The sequence below is a fragment of the Gobius niger genome (assembly GCF_951799975.1).
Source record: "Gobius niger genome assembly, chromosome: 19".
Lineage (NCBI taxonomy): Eukaryota > Metazoa > Chordata > Actinopteri > Gobiiformes > Gobiidae > Gobius > Gobius niger.
In genome coordinates, this window is record NC_136870.1 from 10,019,005 (window position 1) to 10,036,231 (window position 17,227).

At 41.4% G+C, this 17,227-nt stretch overlaps 2 protein-coding genes across 2 annotated transcripts; one reads left to right on the forward strand and one right to left on the reverse strand.

Annotated features, from left to right (window-relative positions):
• Positions 1-2,518: 2,518 nt before the first annotated feature.
• On the forward strand, positions 2,519-7,249 carry nptx2b (neuronal pentraxin IIb). Its single transcript, XM_079576707.1, has 5 exons — positions 2,519-3,127; positions 4,019-4,238; positions 5,184-5,428; positions 5,536-5,715; positions 6,416-7,249. Exons 1-5 carry the CDS (start codon positions 2,690-2,692, stop codon positions 6,644-6,646), a joined length of 1,314 nt encoding a protein of 437 aa, XP_079432833.1. The 5' UTR covers positions 2,519-2,689; the 3' UTR covers positions 6,647-7,249.
• Positions 7,250-13,127: 5,878 nt separating this feature from the next.
• tmem130 (transmembrane protein 130) lies at positions 13,128-16,740 on the reverse strand (the record flags this gene model as incomplete). The annotated part of the gene is made up of 8 exons (XM_079576827.1): positions 16,658-16,740; positions 16,512-16,588; positions 16,255-16,426; positions 16,023-16,168; positions 15,288-15,372; positions 14,852-15,054; positions 13,654-13,760; positions 13,128-13,268 (listed from the first exon to the last, which is right to left on the reverse strand). Exons 1-8 carry the CDS (start codon positions 16,663-16,665, stop codon positions 13,128-13,130), a joined length of 939 nt encoding a protein of 312 aa, XP_079432953.1. The 5' UTR covers positions 16,666-16,740.
• Positions 16,741-17,227: the final 487 nt, after the last annotated feature.

The following is a 17,227-nucleotide window of genomic DNA, read 5'->3' on the forward strand; positions in this document are numbered from 1 at the left end:
CCATAGTAATAATGATCTGCTAAAAGCTGTTTGTCTCACGCTTATTGCCCTGTCCGTTTCATTAGCGCTACTCTTTTCTGACCCTGTTTTATTTTTCTGTATGTATACCACCAGATGACACACACAGGCGCTGCTTCAAAACCACTCATGTGTCCATTAGGCCTGTGTTTTTTGGTGCACAGTGGCCTCATGACGAGATCCCTGCTTTATATTTCTCATCCAGGAAAGAAAAAGAGCTGTGCACTTTCCTTGAGACTCCGAATCATCACAATGCTTTGAAAAATCTATTCAGGCTGTGAAAAAACATCAGCCATTTCATTCAGCTGCAGGCTTACGTAAAATGAGAGAAAAAGGTTGGTGTGAGTCAAGGTTATAAACACGGATTTAACCAAATGCTTGGCTCTGCACAAAGAAAGATACAAGCTCTGAAGAGTACAGTTTAAAAACCTCCAAAAATACGGATTTTCCACAAAAACTTCTAAAATTCCAAAACAAAATAAACTTGAAGGTGTTGTTGAGCCTGCTGAAGTAGACGTCTGTGTTTTTATATGCGAGAGTGGCCTCTGCATGGTTTACTGGAAAAAATAAAGCTGTAATGTTATTCTTTCTTTTCCTGCTTTAAAACTTGAAAGGCAGAATATTTATATTTTTGAGGAAAACTTTACTGAGAACACATCTTTTCTGAGAGTATCCGGGAATACAGCAAAGAATGCAATGGCTTTTAAGACTTGAAAAGAAAAAATATGTCAGAAAGAGTGAACAAATATCACTGTGATATTGTCCTTGATCCTGATAATGGATTCACAGGATGCAGAAAGAGCCCGAGGAGGCACGACTTCAATGAATAATGAATGGTTTCACACTATAAAGGTAAGCTTTTTAAATATGATTAAACTACTGTACCTACAATATAAATGCATAGATTTTTTTGGGCCCATGTAGTGGCTTTATGAGACATCACAGCACAGGGTGAAAGGGGCGAGACATTCAGCAAACCATCAGAGCGTTCTTATAATCACAAGCAACTGCACACTGTATTAACTATATTTATCCGAAAGGACTTTAACTGCAACCAGCTGCTCACATATTCAATAAAAAAAATATCATTAATACACCATTAAAAACACATTACATTAGGCTAACGGTTTCTTCCCTCACACAATTCCCCTTTCGAAAAGTCTGTGATGATCCTTTGTCATCAGGAAAATAGCACACCACCAACGGGATTTGAGCTACCTGGAAAAAAGGTGTAAATTGAAGAGACATCGAATGGAGTTTGGCAGTAAATGATAAAGGGGAAATGGAATCAGGCCTTGCACATACTGGATTAAAGTGGTATACAGTGAAGTAGGGGGCTGTTCTGTTGCCTCCCATATTTGGACCTGACACTTTTTTTTTTAGGTGATTGTCGGTGTTCCCTTTTGGAATTAATCTCCTTCTTTTTGTGGAGCATGATCTGAGTGAAATCATTGTTTACCAGATTCATTAAATGTAGACGGCAATGGAAGTTTTTTCAGTCCAAATCCTACTCAAAGCACTTGCACTGAACCCCTGCTATGCAAATATGTAACAACTCATTAGTTAATGACTACATGATCTTTCTTTGCCTTTACCCTTCTCCTCACCCCTGCGTGCTCCGCCACTCCAGGTGAGACTAATTAAAGGTGCATTATAGAACTTTCATGTGGCAAAAAAACAAAAACTTTTTATTTGTGTATTTTTTATCCTTCATTGACCCAGCAGCTGTATGAGTGTTTATGGTGCCTTTACTTTCCATCACAGTGGCCTCGATGATGCTCCAGAATCAAATGTTTTTAGAGTTTCTGGTCGGTTTCACTGCTCACAGACCCTCACCAGAAAACCTGGAGCGTTGGCATAGTCATTGGGTCTCAAAAAGGTAAATTACACACAAATATGATTAATTTCTTCTTCTTTTTTTGCATAAAAAGTTGCGTAATGTACCTTTTACCACTATGCATGTAATACTGTAAAGATAAAGGCTTCACATTATGTCAGTAAACAAAGTGACATGACCACAGGTACCGTTTACCTGGTCGTGACTGTCCGACTTGGCAGTGCGCAGAATGCCATGTTCAAAGCACAGTGGTAAGACACAGCAGGCTTTATTGACCTTTCATCTGCAGTGGCAGCAGCTGTGGCACAGACAAATTGTTTATCATCTTCAAGACCGCCCTCGCCAATGCCTTCCCTCTGCGAACCCATGTTTTTGCTTTGCTTTTTACAACAAACATGCGTTTAAAGGCGTGCTTTGTGAGCTATCTTTAGGCTATTATCGGAAATGTAGAAAAATGGCAACGAATGTGTAGGGTGAAAAAAAAGACAGTATGACTAGAAAGCATGCTCTTTAAACGGTAAAGTCTGTGTTTTGTTGTTTCTGAGAGCTTTTATATCCAAAACGTGCAGGTGGCATATGACGTTAGTCTACTACAGCCAATCAGCTGCGCCGCACAGACACCTTTTTTGGTAATCCTCTTTAGCTGTCCGGTGAAGTCTGCTTTGACAGGAATAGTCACATTAACCAGGCTTACGCAGAGCAGCACGGAGCGGATTGTGCGCTTTTTCATCCTTACGCGCTAAAATGCGCTTCTTGTTTGGACACACGTCTTGGCGGCGCACTTTTACGCAGCAATTCTTCCTCCTGGATTGACTTGTAAAAATTGAAGGGAACATGTTTTTACTTTGCAGGGCCTTTTGCTTGTGCGTTTTGTGGAGCAGATATCTAACGGTCGGACAGCCCGACGATGGGAAGCGCTACATTTGTCGAGCCGTCCCCCTCACCGGTGACAGCACCTGCCCGGTGACACTGCTGCCCGAGTTGAGCGCGGGAGGTCAGGAAGAGGAGCTGAGAAACACTGTCATGCAACTGCGGGAAACCATACTGCAACAAAAAGAGACCATTACCAAACAGGTGGGCACCATAAGCGAGTTGAACACCAAGCTATCTCTTTGCGGCACCGCTACGGACGAGAGGAAGAACTCCAAAGGCGGGTCATGGGGGAAAGAAAAGCAAAACACTATGGGGGACGTTCCTAGAGATCCAAACGACACTATTGACAGTCTCGGGAAAACCATGGCAGGACTTAAAGACAGACTGGAAAACCTGGAGGTGAGTGCGTAAAAGTTGGGACTCCGTGCGTAAAAGGTCAAACTGTTTCCGAATTAAGAGGATTTTGCCGAGCAATCTTGTCACTGGCTCAGCGGCACTTCTGAAATGATTAATTAGAGTCACACGGTTACATCAAAGTGCAGTGTTTCAAAGGGATTACATGTCTCTGTCCAAACTAGAACATTCGCATTACGCATGACTCGAGCGCCCAATTGGATAACCAAATAGAGAAACGTAGACATGTCAAAATCCTATTACAACAATAGCTCACCATCCACACTGACCACACAGTTTTATAATCCAAAAGCAGATGCCAAAAATTAGGGAAACGGTCAGAATATTTTCCATATCCATAAACAGGTCCATGATAAGAGAAGATTGATACACGAACTGCCAAACTAATACAAGAACACTTTGAGAACATGCCTCATTTCATATCTTTGGCTTTGGTGTTACCTGCACTTTCTCATAATGAATTAACCCAACACATGGGCATTTTTTCCCCTCCATCATCAGATTTATGAACGAAAACAAGACCCAATAGCTCTGTACCAGACTCAAGGACGTAATCACCTGTTCCAGTCCAGCCATTTGCACTGCTCTATTGCACTATGTGGGTTGTCCACAGTCATACAATATCTTCTGCTAGCACTTAATGCACCTGCACATCTGTGAATACACTCACACTGTTAAATTGTTGTTGTCTTTAACATAGTTTTAATTTAAATCTTCTTATACATGCAATTACAGTTTATTATTTATTTATTTGATATTGTTTACATTATTGTTTGTTTGCCTTGTCTTTGCCATTGCCCATTTTGATTCGACCTTTATTTTCAAATCCAAAAACTGCTCAATTCATAACTCTGTCCTTGTGACTGCTCTCCATAGCAACAGCAAATGCGGGCCAACATCTCGGGAGCGTCCTTCCCCAGCGAGCTGCGCGACCTGCTGCAAAGGCGACTCAGTGAACTGGAGAAACAGCTGCTGAAGAAAGTCAGCAGCTTGGAGCAGGAGAAGAGCATGCTGTCCAACGCTACGGCCGCATACAGGCAGAAGACAGAGAGCACGCTCAACGCACTGGTGGAGAGGATCAATGAACTGGAGAAAGGTACTGGAAGCGGCTCGGTCTTATTTTATTGGGGTGGTCTGGGGGGGTCACTTTGGTGATGCTAAAGTGGCACTAGGGCTGGTTCCAGTCTTTATGGTTCAAAGCATTGGTTCTCTGGTATGGCATTGGGACCCGTCATCACTCCGATAAGACAATTATTCTTAGGTAAGCTGAAGACAAGAAAAATGCAATTGCAACATGAAACAAAGGTCAGTGTGCAATCAAATACACAAGATAGATCATATACTTTACACACAAGGAATAATGACTTTAACAACAACAGATAGACATACAGACACTGTATCCAACCAACACAACATGTGCTGAAATCGTAATGATTTTGACGACATAGTCCAGAGCTCTATTGAATTCTTGTCACTGACCCCAGGAAATACATCTACAGCCCCTCCAAGTGAGGGGGCTTCCAGGGCCAATCAATTCAGGGGCGGTTTGTGCTACCCCTTAGAGACGTCCCTGGAATACTAGCATGTTTTTCTGACCAGGCTGATATGAGAAAAAGATGAAAGGCAAGTCTCATGAGAGCTATCTGTTCATTCAGAAAATAAAAGTGGTTTGATTCAATATGTACTGTATACCGGATGCATATCAAGATGAAGTAAGCTAATGGATTGGATGTGGGCAAAGGCACTCAGGGAAATAGACCAAATCAATTGGATGGAAGTGTCTATAGGAGGAGGACATTGAGAAATAAAGGAAGAAATAGAAGAAAACATAAATTAGAAGAGTAAAGGTGAAGTATAGGAAAAAAGAATGAATGAATAAACTTGCCTTGCTTTATTAAGTTTAGTATTTACCACTGATGAATAAATGCAGTGTTTTTGGTGTTAATATCCAATAGTAATGAAGTGCTACAAACCTTCCCAGAGCAACAATTGGGCAGCACAATGCCGTTTTTCAATATCATGTGTGAATTGCTCTCTGTAGGAGGTGGAGATTTCAAGTCCCCGGAGCAGTTCAAGCTGTCCCTGCCCCAGCGCACCAACTACCTGTACGGACGCATCACCAAAACCCTCCCGGAGATGTACGCCTTCACCCTGTGTATGTGGATCAAGTCCAGCGCCAGCCCGGGGATCGGCACCCCCTTCTCCTACGGTGTCCCCGGGCAGGCCAACGAGATCGTGCTGATCGAGTGGGGAAATAACCCGATAGAGCTGCTGATAAACGACAAGGTAAGAGAGAAAGCGATGTTTCTTGTCATTCATTTTGCTTGAAAATTCAGGAGAAGTAGTAAAAGCAGTGGTTGCAGCCATTCTAGATGAAGTTGTTTGAACGGCAGGTTGCCCAGTTGCCCATAGACGTGAGAGATGGGAGGTGGCACCACATCTGCGTCTCCTGGACGACGCGGGACGGCCAGTGGGACGCATACCAGGATGGGGAAAAGCTCGGGACAGGGGACAACCTGGCAGCCTGGCACCCCATCAAACCTGGTGGAGTCATCATCCTGGGACAAGAGCAGGTCAGACGCAACAATGCTTACCTTTTCCACTTTTGATATGGTAACTAGAGCTAAGTTATTATGTTCTTGTTCAATGTTCAACGTAGAATCCTCTTGTGCTCGAGTCCGACATCCCAGTCTTGACTTTATGTAGCCGAGCACTTGACACAGACCATGTCAAGCAGCCACCCAAGTAATAAGCCGCTGTTATTTACGGAACACCTTGGCAATATCAAGTAATGAGAATTTCGACAAGAACGGTAATGAGAAGGAGGCCGCCTTTCCAGCAAGTAAGATGATAAGAGCCTTATTACACAGATTCGCCGTGCGATCTGTATTGCCGGAGATACTACCAATCATCAGTCATTTTCCTATATAAATAGTTAGGCGAGTGAATGGACTCACTGCACATGCATTTCCAGAGAGACGTAGATGTATAGTTGAGTTTATTTACCCTATACATTTGAAACAGGTCAGAACACACTGAGTGGAATTTATCAAGGTCTACCAGAAGATGTGGCTTGCCGTGACCTTTTCATCGCCATTCAATATTGACAAAGAAAGATTCCTTCTGTGCACTCGTGGGTTTTGTGTCCTGGACATAATGGCAGTGTAGTATAGTGGGAATTGAATAGTCCAACCTCTAAATCATAGAAGCCGTAATAAGAAAGACATTGCCACATTAATCCTGACCCACCCTGCTCTCTATCGCCACCCGTAGGACGTGGTGGGCGGCCGTTTCGACGCGGGGCAGGCCTTCGTCGGAGAGCTCAGCCAGGTCAACATTTGGGACCGCATTCTCAAGCCCTCCGAGATCCAGTCCATGGCCAACTGCAGCGCCTACCTCGCCGGGAACATCATCTCGTGGCTAGCCGGCAACGTGGAGGTGTTCGGGAGGGGCGCGTTCAAGAGACCCCTGGAGGTGTGTCTGGAGCGACTTCCCAACGCTTAAAAAGACAGTGCTCGCTGCTTAGATGGGGCAGCCCTGAAAAGATATGTAGGCAACTGTCTGTGTGTCGTTGTTTTAGAGAGGTTTTTATCCCAAGACCCACCTTAAATTTGACAGTTCTTGTTCGTGGAGATATTTGCTACACCGGAATTATCCTGCTTTTTTTGGATTATATGCTTGAAACTGCCTGAATGTCTCTAAAACCATTTGCGCATATCTGTTGGGGGCGCCTGTGTTAAGTGGACAGCTCTGTGGTCGTTCATTTAATCCACTTTGTGTTGTGCAATTTTGTCTCTATAAAGTGGTGAACTGCCTTGCGTTAGAAAAGCCCGCGGACACCGAAGTGCAACTTGTCGCACGAAGGTCGACAATAGATTAATTTTTTATTTGAGAAGAAGAAAAACCTGTTTGTGTCCTCAAGGATGAACCGCTCACCCACTCACGAGGCTGCGCTCAGACAGCAGCGTACGGTAGCGTGCCGTGTCAGGGGGAAAGATTAGTGGTCTGGACTAATGTTATGTCTTTGTCTTAAGCAAACTGGCTTAATGCCAGCACCAATCAAGGGACCTCTCCTGATTTATTCACCTGTTAACCTCTAAAGGTCCTATTATTAACTGCCAGGCCAAAAAATATATATATATAGATGAATCTTTGGGATATGCTGGAGAAGGCTTTGCTCAGTGGTCACACTCTCCCATCATCAATGAAAGATCAGGTTGAATAATAAATTACAGTGCCGCTTTGGACACTGCGAATGTGTAGTGTAATAAAAACTAAAGGCGCTCCAGCCAATCATTAGAGGATGTGACCTTTGATGTGGGGGTGGGGGTGGGGGGGGGGCACTATTGCAATTCTTTAGGCTTTTTGAGCAGCTTTAGGAATTTGGCCATTCATATTTACAATTTAAAGAAAAACTTTGTAACTTGTTTACCTTAATAAATCTTTTTCATATTCTCTCTGGGGGTAATAAAGTGTTAATGGGATGATTGGGGGGTCTTTCATCTCCCCCTGGTGTCTAAGTTAAGTTTAAGTTTAAGTGGCGTTAGCCCGCAGTTAGCTTTGCCTGTTAGCCTGCTAGCTTCTTTTTTGTGATTCTATTAGTGTGTATTGCGCCTCCGACCTGGTGAAGGCAAAGTTGCAATTGTAGTTTTCTGGCCAGAGACACCAGGGGGAGATGAAAGACCCCCCAATCATCCCATTAACACTTGTTTTACACCCAGAGGGACTACGAAAAGGATTTATTAAGGTAAACAAGTTACTTAGTGCTGCTTTAAGGAAAACAAAAGAACTCACTGGAACCAGTTGAAACGAGGCTCAAAACAATACTTGCTTGATTCAACGTTGGACTTGAAGGGATCAGAAAAAGACCGGGCGAAAGTGCATGAATTGTCCTTATCAAGCTGGGGGAAAAAAGGTTTGATATAGAGTTAACTTGAAAATCTCCCATTGTTCCTGATCGAGAAAGCTGGTGAATAGTGTTCGTGTACAAAACAGTGCTTTTGCCTTTAATCAGAACATGCTGTAAGTGTGTGAGCATGTCAGAGCTCAAATGCTGTAACATTGTTGTTTAACGCCGTGTAGTGTTAGCAGCACACTCTCTGAAAATAGATCGAGGTATTCGGAAACACGAAAGGGGAAGTTTGCACTGACAAATAGAACAATAAGGTACAAAATGTGATGCTGCCTCCAGAACTTCAGCCTTGTGGACAGGTCTCTGGAAGCACATGGTGATGGAAAACTTGCCTGGTACAATCTAATGACGCTTCTGGCTCATTGTGGTCACTGTTTTGTGTAATAGTTGGATAAATTAGGATAAGTAACAGCATTCATAGTGGTGTAAACTGTATCCATTTGAAGAAGTCTGTAAAATGCAACATACTTTTTTTTTTAATAGATTTATTCTTTTGCAAATGTCCGTTTTGTTCTGTGGCCTTCTTTTGTACATTCAAGTGCCCTAACTGTGAATACAATGTACTGCCAATAAACAATATCCGCAACATAATGACTGATTTCATTTGACAACAGTGGCTTTGGAAAGTTTTCAAACCTCCAAATTTGGTGTCAGTTTCCCACATAGAAATAAACAGAGGGCTATGAATACTATGAACACTTGCTCCGGCAGTGGGCATATGGCGCACTGTCCCACACTCGGACCGCGTGGGCGCCGAGGTTGAGGCCCGGGAGCGGCTCACCGGCTGCGCGCACCACGCAGGTCACCGCGGCGACAGGTGTCCAGGGCGGCATTAGCGACGCTTAGCAGATAAAGAGAGGTCACAAGTCACTCATGAGATCACACATAACGCCTTCAGCATGACGCCTCACATCCAAACACTGGCAGGAAGAAATGACACCGAGCCGATGAAATGCTTATAAACATTGAAATTTAAGGAGAACAATTGGCCCAGAAAATTGTCTACCTAACATTTAGATGAACACCATTTCTAATAGACATTTTATGTTTTATTTAAGCCAGTGTGTCTCACAGTTTCCACACCAAGTAGGACCATCTTAGGAAATATTTGACCTTTCAAGTCCTAGATCAAGCTGAAACCGGGTGCAGAAATGGTCTACAATAGATCAAAATTGGACCAAATTCTGTTCAAGCTGAGGGTGAAGTGAACCATGTCTAAACCAAAAAACACACCTCATTTAAATGCAATACTGAAGCCAAAATAAAACGATCTCTAATTCGGCGATGACCCTGAGCACCACTGCTTTTAACCTCTTAAAGGAACAGGCCACCGTTTTTACATTCTGAGATATGTTCTTACCTTAGCTTAGACGAGTTGATGCGTAACTGTCTGGTCTTAATTAAACATTTCGATTTCCTAAGCGGATAAAAAAGGGGCACAATAATACCTTAGGAGCACTTAGACTGTACTAAGCATCAACTCGTCTAGGCTAAGGTAAGAACATATCTCGGTGGCCTATTCCTTTAACCCCACCTACACAAGTAAATAGGCTACATCAGTGATGATCCAGGTATCCAGGCATTACCCAAATCTACAAAATCAAAATAGCAACACACATATTATTTTTTATATATATATATATATATATATATATATATATATATATATATATATATATATATATATATATATATTGTTTTATTATTATTATTTTATTATTATTATTATTATTATTATTATTATTATTATTATTATTATTATTATTATTGTCCCTTTTCTCTCTCTTCCCCCTATTTTGTTTTTGTTGTGTGTTTCTTCTGTCTGTCTGTTTGTTTCATAACTATTTTATCACTGTAATCTCCACTAATACTATTATTATTGTAATTATTAATATTATTATTTTCATTATTATAAATGTATGTACTCACTGTAAATACCTGACACCTGCTGCATAAATAAAAATAAAATAAAAACAAAAATAAATAAAGCCACAAAAACACACAACAAAAACCAAAAAGTGATGAAAAAGTGATGAAAAAGTGACGTTAACGCGGCAACAACCAATAGAAACAATGTGAAAAGAAAAAATCTGAGGTCAGTTTTGTGGTCTCTTAAATGAGGCGTTACACCGGACTGTAGGCTGTAGGAAGTGTTTAGATTTGAGTAAGGCCAAACTGGAGAAAATGTGGGTTATGGTTAAGCTTGATTGTTTTTTGTTTGTATTATTGTTTTAACACATTCATTACAAAAGCCTGTTTTCATAGGTCTAGTTATGTGTTGCTTAGTAACTTTATAGTGGATATTTCTTTATTTTTATTTTTTACAATCAATGTTTGTGGATTAATGTATGGATTTGACACATGAGGAAGTTCCATCTTTTAAAAGACTATACCTCGTCATTTCCCTGAATTATCCGCCCATTTTCTGAAGGACTTTGACGCACGCCGCCTGCATCATAGCCTTTGCGTTGTGGCTCTACAGCTCAGCTCTGCATCTGGCCATTAGCGTCCAATCAATGACAGCCTTGGTCAAAGAAACCCCGTCATTATGAGCCGTACAGCCGTGCGAGCAGGAAATTGGTTGCGTCCTTTACATTCAGACACGGGCAAAATTAATTACTGACAACAAAGCCTGAAATGCAGCCGTCTCACGTACAGCTTTCCCACAAGCGGTTTGTATCTCAGTTTGGACAGATGTAGGTATGTGTAACCCAGAGGTGCAGCTCTGAGGCGGGAGTTCAAGGTCGTTGCTGTGACGCCGCTCGGACCCCCCGCTGTTGTTGGGACAGGCGTCATTCATCAACCATCCCTCCACCAACTAACATTAATAACACCACGACAACTCAGACAGAGGACAAGCTGTCAGTAAATGATCTGCGCAAGACATGATTAAACATTTGCGCTTAAGAGGAAGAAGTTCAAGGTGACAGCGTAAAAAACAGTCAGGCATAATTAGTAGAAACTTAATGTGTTTTAAAGACAAATAAAAGAAATATAATGTGGATGTTGAAGCACCAGAATGTAAGAGTGTATTCATTAACCTCTAAACCTCCACATGAACCAAGCGCTTTTTTCTCCAGTTCGGCTTTACCCACATCTGAAAGCAAAAAGGTGGCGAAAGAGCGATACAAAAACGAGATGAAAATGCAACAAAACAGTGACAACAACGTGACAAAATGTGCTGAGGGAAAAAAGATCAGTTTAGATCAGTTTTGAAGGTCTTAGCTTTCAAATGAGGCATTACATTGGCCTATAGGCTGCAAGCTTTTAGATTTGGGTCAAGCCGAACCGGAGTGAGTGGTCAAAGCACTTGAGAGCAGGCATGGACATCACAACAACATCACAGTCTGCACAAATCTGTACTTTATTCCATATTGCAAGAACTTATCTGCCAGTATTATGTGTACAATGTGTCGCCGTGGTTACTGACCTTGAAGTAACGTCAGTGAAAACTTACAATAATGTCCTTCTGGTTTCAAAGAGCCGACTATGCATTTTTTCCTATTTGTCTGCTTTAGGACGCGTTGTACTTCAGTGTTTTGCAGCTTAATAATGTGAAAGTCTAAAAACTACAGTTAGGCCTGCAATCTATCGGCAAGAAAAGTGTTGTAGTGGACGCAAATTGAGCGCAGAAATTGCCCGTGGAGTTAAGGAGTAAGGACTCTTGATAAGGAGGCAGACCGATGCCGGATGAAAGGGAAAACTCCACTTGAGTACAAAGTTCTTTAAACGCATTAAATGTTGAGCTGAGCAACAGTGCCCTGACCTCAGCCGACACATCAGCGTTAATGATCATAAATAAGTCAGTGGACCCATCAATTCACAGGGAGCCGCTGTTGACAGTCATTGTTTCAAAACCTGACCTTCTCCGAGGCGATGAATTTATTATGAATGCATTTGAATGTCAGAGCGAGCTTAGTGATTTATTTATCGATGGCTGCCACGTGTTCTGGTGATGGTATACTCAGGATGAATCAGCTGTGACTTCTGCAACAGCATTTAACGCACTTTATAAAGCTTTAAAAGTTTTATATATCCACTACTTTTATATGGTTGGAACTTGTAGGTGTCTTGTAATAACAACTAAATACAGGCTACTTGTAATAATATATGAATATAAAATGCAAGATATTTCAAGGCTCAATCTGACCATTATTTGCACTAGTGGGAACTTTCTGAATCCAGTGATCTTAGAAGAACTCAATTTTGTTACTTTCAAATGTACAGACACAAGAACAAATCATTTTAAGTTAAAATACCAAATGAAAATCATCCTTAAAGGTGCACTATGCAACTTTTTGTGTGAAGTTAATGGATATTAGTGCATATCAGTGACCCTGTGGCTGTTTACAGTCTTTCCATCCAGACGCTCCAGCATCAGTTGTTTAGAGGGTTTCTAATAGGTTTTCACAGCTGATTGAACCGTCTCCATGGTTACACTTACATTTCATTCCGTAAACCTACCATACCCTTAAAAAAATGTTAATAAAATTGGTCCTGGAGCGACATAGAGGCCACCGGGATGGAAAGTAAAGGCTCTACACTAACCACGCAAACAGCCACACAAAGAAGTTGCATAATGCGCCTTTAAGTAAAAGTACAAAAGTTTTCAAAAGTATTCACAGTAAAATGTACCTATCGTAAAAACTATTACACAAAGAGTATGCTATTTCGACCGAGTGAGAAGCAGAGACTGAATGTGAAGCTTGTGCATTCAGACATTATAATAGAACATTTCTGAATGGTTTTCCAGAGTTTTAAGACTGATCTATTGCGCGACAAATGCTTTTAATCCATAATTCTGAAGACTGACGCCCTACTTTAGTGTGCATATCTGATGTGCTTCACATTTTTGGCAGGTCAAGCATTAATCTTTGGATATGGTTGAGCACATATAGAAAAAACACTCCTCAGTATCATTACAGCATTTTCTACAACCATATATTCCACTTCGAAATGTGTTATTGTGACAAATCTATACGTGTGATTGATAAAATACACAAATGCATTGCTACCATAATCACATTCGATTGTGCCGCACCAGTTCGGGCTACCCTAAAATGACTGTGAGACTTAGGAGGAGTACTGAGACCCGTACTGGAAAAGCAGGGGCTCCTTCTCCTCTTTGCCCGCGTTGAAGAAGTTAAGCATGATCCGGCTGTGAGTCTCTGACTCCTGGCTCTTCAGGAAGATGGCGTTGCTGGAGGCCGCCAGCTACATCGAAACACACAGAAACCACTTACTTCAGTTGTAAATACCGACCAAAATGCAAATATGATCCTAAAATCAGACACCCCTGCACCTTAATCCATATTAGTGGTTAGTATTAAGGGGTGTTCATGTCTCCATCTGACATCATAGCATTCATTTCTACAACTTAATGAAGCATATTCCTTCAAAAGTTGCTACAGAATTGCCACTATTGAATCCTGTCTTTCGATTGACCTCTGCCATTACAGCAGCAACCCCTGTACTGTATAACTTGTATAACGTCCTGTATTGAATGTTAAACTCCACTACTACACTTGCGCTAATCGGCAGCATGAGTAGAAAAACCTTGATTTATAAAGCACAGATTTCAAAAGGGTTCAAAAGCTACCGGTGCTCTGTTGAGATGGCGAGGGCGGCAGGCGATCACTGCGATGAAAGAGAAAGTTGCCACAAGAACGGCGGCGCAGGCCAGGATGAAGATCATGTGGGCGTTGCCTAAAAACCACAGGAACAACACACACTTATAATAACAACTAATAATAAGACTTTTCAAACGGCTTGTGTGGTCTTGCTGTTGTTTGGCTGATTGGATTTAAATCTTAGTGGGCAGAGATCTAATTGGAAGCGCAATCCCTATAAATAAATAGGGGCACTGGTTCATCAAGGTTTATTTTGGAAACCGTGCTGTGTAGATCATGACCTGTGGTGGTTGTAAACAAAAGGGGCGACGGTAGCCAAATATGAAGCACTTTGTATTTTAGTGTTGCATACAATAAATAAATAGTAAGTCACCTCAAGTTTTAACTCTCCCAACTTCTATTTGATGCCACTTCATGAGCTTCTGTGAATGTACTTTTGCAAAAACCTACATGTACCCTAGGCATAATCCGAACTTGCAGATGCGTGGCACAATCAATTGAGCACAGCAGCTCTCAGTCCAGTCAGCCTCCTCAGCTCAGACATGGCTGGATTCCTTAAATTTCACTGTTCACTCGGACTCTAAGCGTGACTAACATTTCTTTACAAAAACGCATGGTTAAATTGCTTTGAAACTGGAACTGCAACTCTTGGATTTTGGGTGTTGTGATGTTATAATACAATGCTATGACACTTTTGTTCTGTTTTTTTTTATATTGTTGTTGCTATGAACACCTACAGAGGGAGTCAGATTTGATGAGGTCAATGTTATAGGAATGAAGTGCTGCCTCTGCTGGCGAACAGTACACATTGCAATTGCAGTTTTTATCTTTGCGCTAATGTAATATCCTGGCTGGCAAAGAAACACTCAAATGTATGGTACCTTTTACAAATTCTAATGCAGATGAAGCTACTCTGATAAGAAACATCTACATTTGCAAATAACCAATTAACTGCATGGATCAACATGTTATATGTGTATAAGTTTGACAAAGCAGTTTCATTTTTATTTAGCCCTCAGAGAAATCTGGTCATCCGTGTCTCATTATCTTAATGTGGTATTTAAAACACAATTAATATGGTGTGAACGCAGTAAACAAGTCATCATGTGCATGTCTCTCCCTCTCCCTCTCTCTCTCTATGGGCCTGTGATGATGTGTCCCACTCACTGCTCCTCTTGACAAACAGGCTGAAGGAGGTCTGCAGTTTGCTGATGTCGTTGCGGACGCTGATGTCCAGGCAGTGCACCCCGGTGGCAGTGAAGGTGTGGTTCAGCCAGAGCGTGTTCTCATACAGCATGGTCAGGGTGCAGCCCCCATACGGGTCTGGGACACAGTTGGGCAGGAAGCGCCAACACACCCACATGGGAGGACTAGGAAAAAAAGAAAAAACAAGAAAAACAAATGGCAATGTAAATATGAAACAAAAGAGAGCTCAGACACATTCATACTAATTGAAAGGGAAAGAACAGCACGGCTTGGCCACAAAAAATGCATCTCCGTCACAAGTGCAGAGTGGTTTTCGATTCACTGGACTTGATGCTGTATATAAAAATATTCAAAGCACTGCTAATTGTTTTACAAAATAGGTAGAAAAGCTGCTTACCTTCCATCCACATGAACAGGCACACTGCTGTTCTGGGAAACTTCATAGTCCAACGGCCCCTTCAGCTCAATATGTTTGATGGCATCTAAGAATAAGTTATGGTACAGTGTAGGTAATAGATCTAGCATACACTTCAGTGTTAATTTCGTCGACTACAATATTTAGTCTTAATTTTAGTCAAAGTGTTATTTTTGACGACTAAAATTGGACTAAAACTAAATTAAAAGTTTTTCATGAGACTAAAACTATGACTAAAATGTCCAGATATTTTAGTCGACTAAAATAAGACTGAATAAAAATGAAAAGGAGAGACTAAAATCATCCAAACTTCTATTGACCGTCTGAAAGAGCCTCAGATCATGTAAAGTCACTGCCAAAGGATCAGCTCTGAGCTTTGTTCATGTGGGAGCAGCTCCATGAAGTCGAGGACCTTGATTAAATATGATTATAATGAATATTATAAATGCAAAGTCGACTAAATTAGTCTTAAATTTAGTCGACTAAATTAACATGCAATTTTTGTCGACTAAAACTAGACTAAAATTGAAAAGTTTTTTTTGACTAAATCTCGACTAAAATTAAACTACATTTTAGTCAAAAGACTAAGACTAAAACTAAAATAAAATGTGTTGTCAAAATTAACACTGATACACATTGCTTTTGAACAAAAAATACAGTACTTTCAATGTGTAAACATGATTAGGAACATAATCGTGTGTTCGAGGCAGCACATACCAAGCACTGTCACGTCCATTGAGTAGTCTCCGGTGATCTGTGGGACGGTTTGGTTCGCGTTCACTCCGACTTTCAGCTTCAGTGTGTAGTTCCCTGAAGCTGCATAATGATACCTCACTACTGGCTCAGTCCCCTGAATCACCTCCCTGCAAAATACAACAACAAAAAAGAGAGTAAATACAGCTACAGTAAATACAGTTGAAATGCCTGTGTGAATAAACCATTACTGTACCCATTTCCTAAATCCCACGTGTAGGAGAACTTGGCCTGGCTAAAGTTCTTCTGAGGATCAAACAATTCGAACATGGTTTCTGTGGGAATGTATGAAGCCAGCTCTCCAGAGTCTCTCACGTAGGTCGCATTCCCATCCATTTGATAGATGACCAACTTTCCTGCAATGTTTTCTGAATCATATTAGCATACAGCGTCATAAAGCGATACTGTTTATCAGAAAACAAAAAAATGAAAAACAGTGACGCAGTTACTTACCCAAATCTGTCAGGGGATCCACTGCCTCTGCCACACCCAGCAACAGCAAAACAGGCACCAAGGTCCGGGCAAATTTTCTGCATGTATAGTAATAAACAATTCATAACAATGCCACAGATACTATAAAGTAAAAAGTTGATTTTTACCTCGCCATATCTGCTTTTTATCCTCACAAGTCACGAACTAAAGCAGAGTTAGGGCCAAACATGTAAGCAGAGGGACAGGACATGGGAGTTCTTGGTGATGAGACTCCCCCATTGGTCTATGAGAAACTGGGCTCAAAAGCCTTGAAATTGCCACCATGCGTTTCAATCATGTGGTCAGCACACAACAATCAGCCTTTGCACTGGGTCACATTCCCCCGCAGGCCGAAGTGGGACACATTTAGAAATAGAGACACGCATGTAAAGGTTTGCACAACATTGAGCTTGGGCACTTTATATAGGTATGATGTAGGGCAGGCTACTTTCACTGTGTTGTAACAGAAGGTATCCACACGGGGGCGCACATTGCTCATAAACGTCCACAAGAGGCGCAGAGCAAACCGGAACGATACAGATGGTACTTAGCTTTTTATAATTCGCATAGGCTGTATAAATGTGCTTTAAAGTGCAAGGTTTTAATGCTTTGGGAAATATGAGGAAGGATAACGTCAGCTGCAAGTTCATCAGTTGCATAATTATCATTTTATTTCAGGGAAACAGAAATTTTAATGA

Bases quoted from the DNA above. Each gene is read 5' to 3' on its own strand.
- nptx2b (XM_079576707.1), top strand. From the start codon at position 2,690: ATGTTTTTACTTTGCAGGGCCTTTTGCTTGTGCGTTTTGTGGAGCAGA. The intron at 4,239-5,183 runs GTACTGGAAGCG...TGCTCTCTGTAG, and splicing joins GATCAATGAACTGGAGAAAG to GAGGTGGAGATTTCAAGTCC. The intron at 5,716-6,415 runs GTCAGACGCAAC...CGCCACCCGTAG, and splicing joins TCATCCTGGGACAAGAGCAG to GACGTGGTGGGCGGCCGTTT.